This window comes from Sus scrofa, chromosome 18, assembly GCF_000003025.6.
Source record: "Sus scrofa isolate TJ Tabasco breed Duroc chromosome 18, Sscrofa11.1, whole genome shotgun sequence".
Taxonomy (NCBI): Eukaryota; Metazoa; Chordata; class Mammalia; order Artiodactyla; family Suidae; genus Sus; species Sus scrofa.
The window spans coordinates 55,925,309-55,931,735 of record NC_010460.4 but is presented as its reverse complement, the minus strand read 5'-3'; the positions used below and the strand labels follow the sequence as shown (position 1 = coordinate 55,931,735).

The 6,427-nt window shown below is 62.1% G+C and overlaps 1 protein-coding gene across 7 annotated transcripts; it reads right to left on the bottom strand.

Annotated features, from left to right (window-relative positions):
- REPIN1 (replication initiator 1) lies at positions 1,038 to 6,207 on the bottom strand. 7 transcript variants are annotated; one of them, XM_021078720.1, is made up of 3 exons: positions 5,487 to 6,041; positions 5,177 to 5,362; positions 1,038 to 3,826 (listed from the first exon to the last, which is right to left on the bottom strand). In XM_021078720.1, the coding sequence occupies exons 2-3, from the start codon at positions 5,319 to 5,321 to the stop codon at positions 2,100 to 2,102; spliced, it is 1,872 nt and encodes a 623-aa protein (XP_020934379.1). In that variant the 5' UTR covers positions 5,322 to 5,362; positions 5,487 to 6,041; the 3' UTR covers positions 1,038 to 2,099. The 7 variants fall into 7 exon arrangements, with proteins under 7 accessions (XP_020934379.1, XP_020934383.1, XP_020934381.1 ...); XM_021078719.1 differs by lacking the exon at positions 5,487 to 6,041 and adding an exon at positions 6,048 to 6,201 and having other exon boundaries at positions 1,039 to 3,826; XM_021078724.1 differs by lacking the exon at positions 5,177 to 5,362 and having other exon boundaries at positions 1,038 to 3,823; positions 5,363 to 5,487.

Sequence of the window (6,427 nt, the reverse complement as noted above, 5' to 3'; positions counted from 1 at the left end):
TCTCAACTCTACTCATGATTTGTATATGGTGTAACTCCTCCCAGACTTAGGCCTCTCAAGGCTAAGATTGGGCCTAATTTTTGTAAATCCCCAGTGTCTATCACATCAAGCACACACAGCCATTTAACACTGACCTTCACCCAAAGCAGCAGCACTGCATTCCCCCAATAAACACACAGCAGTGGTCAAGAGCACAGGTTCTAGTCAAAGAGACCCGAGTTTGAATCACCTCTGGTGATTACCAGTTATATGGCTTTGTGCGAATGTTTTCCTCTGAAAAGAATAAGACTACCTAATGAACTCCAATTGTGAGATAATTTAGGTAAACTTCTTTGCATGGCTTCACTCACATGGTTGCGCTAGACTCTGTTAGATGCTAGAGATCTATGCAGAAATTACTGAGACAGGAAAAGGGCCCATTGATACCTGTCAAATATAGGTACTCAAGGAGTTCCCACTGTAGCACAGGGGGTTAGGTATCTGGTGTTGTGTCTGTGGTGGCTCAGGTTGCTGCTGAGGTGCAGGTTCAATCCGATCCCTGGCCTGGCACAGTGGGTCAAAGACCCAGCATTGCTGCAGCTATGGCACAGGTCAAAGCTGCAGCAGATTCAATCCCTGGCCCAGGAACTTCCATACGACGTGGGCACAGACAAAAAAAAAAAAAAAAAAAGAAAAGAAAAAAGAAACTCTCAAATGTGTATAAAAAAAAACAGCAGAGGGAAGCGCATGCAGTAACAGATGTGGGAACCGCAGGCCAGCCAGAGAGGCACTGCAGGACAGAGTCTAACAGCCCTTTTCCCTGGACACCTGGCACCCAGCAAAGCTCACCTGATCCCACAGAAGGCTGGACCCCTGGAGAGGTTACCCCACTTGCCGAGTGTCCGGCCCCACCCTGGGGAAGAAGTGCAGGAAGGTGCAGGGACGCCTGACAAGTTGCACCACTCAGCCTGTCACCCAACCCCACCCTGTCGGGGCAGAGCTACTTCTGCTCCCTCTGACCCCACAGCTCCCCAGGACAAAGGAACAGTTTTTAGCCACTGGTTCTAAAACCAGATCTTTATTCTCTAGTTCGAAAAGGAGGGTAAGTGGTTGTGTTTAGTTCCAGAGAACAAACAAGGCCCAACAGTAGAAATTACAAGGAAGCAGACTTCATTCATTATAAGGAAGAATTTCTAACAATTAGAATTACCCTACAGTAGAACCAGGGCCTCAGGAGGTAGGGGGGCTCCCTGTCACCTAAGTGTTCAAGCAGAGGCTGGGCATCCGCACACTAGAAAGGGCAAAGGGGAAACTCACCCTGGGTTCCTATCAGCTGACCCTCCCTTATCAGTGGGGCAGTTCTGCCCACGTGGTGAGTTCTGAAAGGAGGGAAGGAGGGTTGGGGGTGTTCGAACAAAAGCCCTGACACAGGGCAGCTGACGGCCAGGGGATGTTCTAAGCGCTGGGAGGGTGCTGGATAAAGCAAGTCAGACCAGTAGGGAGAGGCCCCGGGGATTGATGTCGAGGGAGGAAGGGGACAAAGCACTAACAGTAGATGGGTCTCTCCAAATCCAGGTGCCTGTGCAGGGGCAGGAGGGAGGGGATGGGGCGAGACAGGCTGGAGCAGCTCTGCTTTGCCGCCCAGTACTTGAAAAGGCCCAGGTGCTGCCTAACAAGGCCGGCAGGTTCTCCCAGGTGTATCCAGCTGGTCCTCTTTTCCTCCTGGGTGCTCATTCACTAACGACTGTACCACACCTACTTCCAAAAAACAAGCTGAAGGAACTCATAGTTAAAGACAGGGACATTAAGGCGTTAACATCAGAAAAGGGTCCTCCTGTCCACTGGTGGCCCCTCCGGCGGGGAGGGCTCTAAGGGGTGGGTGGAGCTGCTATTGCTACTTTTCCAGGGCACAGGACAGTCAGGACTGAAATTGAGCAAACCTGCTGGAGGCCGGGGTCCCTGCTCTGCAAGTGGGCTCCCTGATTGTGGAGTGGGGTAGGGGGAAGAACATCCCTCTCTGGTGGGGGGGGCAGCCCACCCACCCCCACAGCAGCAGCACAGGGCACAGTGTGAATGCCGCCCAGGGCCCCCCTCCCTCGGCCTCCGCAGGTCCTGCCCTCTCAGACATCATGCTTCTTCTGATGGGCCAGGAGCTTCTCCTCGTCGTCAAAGGTCTGGCCGCAGATGGCACAGCAGAAGGCGCCGTCCCGGATGTGGCTCTTGCGGTGGGTGATGAGGTTGGACTTCTGGCTGAAGCTGCGGTCGCAGTCGGGGCAGGCATAGGGGCGCTCTCCGGTGTGGATGCGCCGGTGGGACACCAGGTTAGACTTCTGGCTGAAGGCTTTGCCGCAGTCGGGACAGACGTAGGGCTTCTCGCCTGTGTGGATGCGCCGGTGGGCCGCCAGGTAGGGTTTGTGGCGGAAGGCCTTCCCGCAGTCCGGGCAGACGAAGGGCCGCTCCGGGGCGTGGTCGCGCCGGTGCGCCGCCAGGTGGCTGCCCTGGGAGAAGCGGCGCCCGCACTCCTCGCAGGCAAAGGGCCGCTCGCCCGAGTGGACCCGGGAGTGGGCCACCAGGTGGGTCTTCTTGCCGAAGTTCTTGCCACACTCGGCGCAGGTGAAGGGCCGCTCGCCCGTGTGCTGCCGCTGGTGGGCCCGCAGGAAGCGCTCCAGCCGGAAGCTCCGGCCACAGTCCTCGCAGCCATAGAGAGAGGCGGCGGCCTCGGCCTGGTCCCGGGGCGGCTCCTCCGCGGGCCCCAGAGGCTTCTGAGCGGGCTCCCGGGCGGGCTTCCGCGGGGCTTCCGCGGAGGGCTCGGCCAAGGGCTCCGGGGGGCCGGCGGGAGGCTGTGGGCTCCCGGAGCCGGGGGCAGCCTGCGCGGCCCCTTCGGAGCGCTTGTGGATCTTGCTGTGCGACAGCAGGTTGGGTTTGTGGCGGAAGCGGCGGCCGCACTCGGTGCACGGGTAGGGCTTCTCGCCCGTGTGGATGCGCCGGTGCGAGGTCAGGTAGGGCTTATTGGTGAAGCGCTTCCCGCACTCGGGGCACTGGTGGGGCCGCTCGCCCGTGTGCACGCGGCGGTGCGCAATCAGGTTGGGCTTGTGGCGGAAGCGCTTGCCGCAGCAGGCACACTGGAAGGGGCGGTCGACGGCGTCTCCACCCGGCCGGGGCGCGGTCACGGCCGGGCGGCCCCGGGGCCGAGGCCCGAGGGCCTTGGCCGCTGCCTCCTCCAGGGCCTCGGCCACATGAACCCGCTTGTGAGCAACCAGCTGGTCCCACTGAGCGAAGCTGCGGCCGCAGTTGCCGCAGATGAAGGGCCGGGCCTCGGGGGCCGGCGGGTGGCAGCGCCGCCGATGGGCCCGCAGCTGCTTTCTTCGCCAGAAGCGTCTCTCGCAGTCGGGACAGGCGATGGGCCGCTTCGCAACCGAGTGGGCCCGCAGGTGCAGAATCAGGGCCACCCAGCCTCGGAAGCTCTGCCCGCAGAGGTGGCAGGCAAAGCCCAGGTCTGGGGTGGCGGCGGCATGGACCTGGCAGTGCAGCGCCAAGAAGGGGGCGTGGCGGAAGCGCCGGCCACATTCGGGACAGGGTAGGGGCAGCCGGGCCTGGCAGTGCCGGGCATGAAGCCAGAGGGCCACCCAGCCCGGGAAGTGCCTTCGGCAGTGGGCACAACGATGGGCCCGCTGGAGGGCCTTGCTGCCCGACTGGGTCATGGCCATGCCTTGTGACCTCAGCCCTTGGGGCTCCTGCTCCAGGGTCTGGGGTGACTCCTGGGAGGGTCCAGAAAGGAGTTGGGGCTGGGCAGGGCCCATGGCCACGGGGCCCTTGCAGCGACGTTCCAGCATCGGTTCTTCCTCTGCTGAGGGGGAAAGGCACAGTCACTCTCCGGAGCCACACATCCTGCCCCAGCTGCTCCCCTGGAGACCCCAGGCCCCAGAGGCCCTCTGAACTCCAGCCTTGGAATCCAGACTACTCTTCCCTATGCTTGCATATTCTATATTATTTCAACCCTGGGCTTCTAGATTGAGCTATATGTGTCGCTAAGTCTCTACTGACCCTGGAAACTACCAGAAGGAAGAACTCTGACACCTCTTGGAATCTCCCTCAGCCCGTGTCTGGCATGGAGTAAACACTCCAGGGTTGGCTGTGCGAACATTTCTGCCTCGGGACTCACCAGAAAGCGAGGTCACCTCTCCCCACAGCGTGCCACGCTCTCCCAGGTGTTCTGCTCCCCTCCCCTGATTTCCACTATTTCCTGTTGTCATATCTGAGCTCCACAGCAACTCTGGAAGGCTGGGCGAGAGACATCAAGCTCCCTGCCCTGACAGATGAAGCAACGGTGATGGGACTTGCCCGAGGGCACAGAGTAATCCGATGGCAGAAGCAGGACTGGGAACAAGTCTAAACTCCCAGGCCAGTGTCCTTCCTCTACAGTAGCTGGGTGTGTAAAGATCTCCCACAAGGAAATTCCTGTCGGCCCTCATTCTGATCATCCGCTCTGAGCTCTTATTTACTCCAGTCTCGGGGGAGGCACTGCGACCTTAACCGCAGCCTCTCACCGAGGCTGGAGAGCCAGTGAGAACGGCCCTCCTCAGCAATGGGAGGGGAGCACTGGATGCCAATTCCCGCCCAGCACGATGCCAGGCCACTGCCTGTCCAAACTGTGCCCACGTTCTGCCCGCTTGCCCTCGTCCACCCCCACGCTCGATTAGGACATGGCAGGAAGGCAAGCTCTCCAGAATCCAAAGAACACCCACGGCCTGCTGCCCTCGGGGGTGATCCTGCCTCTGCCTCCCTTGGGTGCTAGGGGTTACTGCGGCAGGAAAAGGGGAGGAAGGAAGAGATGGTAATCTCTGTCCCCTGGCCCCCAACGCCGCCGCCGCCTGCCCCACATTCAGTGCCTCCAAAGCTGGGGAGCTGGGATTCCTGCAGGAGAACCTCCTCCACCCGCTGCAGGGTGAGGTGGCCCTTTAGACTCGGAAGGGACCTTCAGTGCCTGCCCACAAGTTCCAGACACATCTTCCTAAATTCCCCAGAGCCTATCCTCCTCCCCAGGAGCACAGACATGACTCATTCCAACGGCCAGACTGAGCCCAGGGGAGACTCCCAGGACAGGAGAACCGGCCCCTCCCCCCCAGCAGGATGGAGCAGCCTGAGCACCCGGGCCATGGAATGGTTTGAGAACCCCCAAAAGAAGCCCACACTCTACCCTGGCGGCTGTGGAGCTGGAGATGAGGCTTTTTCCAGCTCCTCCTGGGGATACTTCTGCGGCTGGAGCGCCTGCTTCGGCCCACACAGTGGTAGCCCCCAGATGTCAGAGAAAACTGCAGCAGTAAAGACACCCCTACCCCCATGGCAGAGCTCAGACCTCCGAAGGCAGAGAGGCCAGCCTTACCTGTGGGGAGGGGAGAGAAAACGTGCGTGAGGCTCTGAGCTCCCCTGGGGTAGGCATCTTTGTGTCCTCGCCGGCCACAACCTCCTCCCCCACCCCTGCCCCACACCCGGCCTGGCAGAGTGACCTTAATGGATACTGGATTAATAAATAAACGTGCCCCCTTCGCCAAGGAAGCACAGGGCTGCGTTTGGGGGTCACTTCCTCCACAAGTAAGGTCACAGCGTGAATTCTCCATGCTGATGGCCAAAGGCCGGCCAATGGCAGGAACTCTGGAAGCTCTGCTGGCTCCCCTTCCCCCACCCTCCTCCCCACAGGAATTCCAGGCCGGTTTCCCAGGGGGCTGCGCAGGCGGACTCGAGCGACCAGGACTTGGTCAGAATCCCCTGGCGCGTCCCAAATGGGCAAGGGCCGTTTAGACCCCACACCCCCCCTTTTGTATTCGCGCGTGTTCCCCCCCCCCCCGTGCACGTTCGCGGACACACGGCTCGCGCTCCCGGAGGGGGCCCTTTCGGGTCCCCACGCACAGCGCAGCTCGCCGAGCCTGTGCGCAGGTGCGCGGGGCTCGCCCCCCCCATTCGGTCCAGCGGGATCCCCCCCCACAGCGCGCACACGGTCACGCGCCCGGCAGGTTAGGGCCGCCCCGCCACGAGCCCGCGTGGAACCCCGCGCCCTGCCCGGGACGAACCTCTCCGGCGGGGAGCGCGGAGGCGCGTGGCGCGTCCATGAGGCCGGAAAGCCGGCGCCGGCTGCCGCGCTCCCCACCTCGCCGCGGCGACAGCAGCAGGTTCGAGTTCACCACTGCCAGGCCCGTGCCCAGCCCCCCCGCCGGTTCCCAGCGCCACGTGACTACAGGAGCTGCCGAGGGTCAGTTGCGGGCTCGGGCCGGCGGCCGGCGGCCGCGGCCGGAGGGCGGGGCGGGCAGCCGGGCCGGCCGCGCGGGGCTTCTCCCGCGTCCCCAGCGCCCCCTCGCGGGCCCGGCCTCGGCCGGGGGCGGCCGCCGCGGGCCCGACTCCGTTGCCATGGCGACGCAGCCCGGATTTTCCCGGCCCGGCTCAAGTTTCCCGA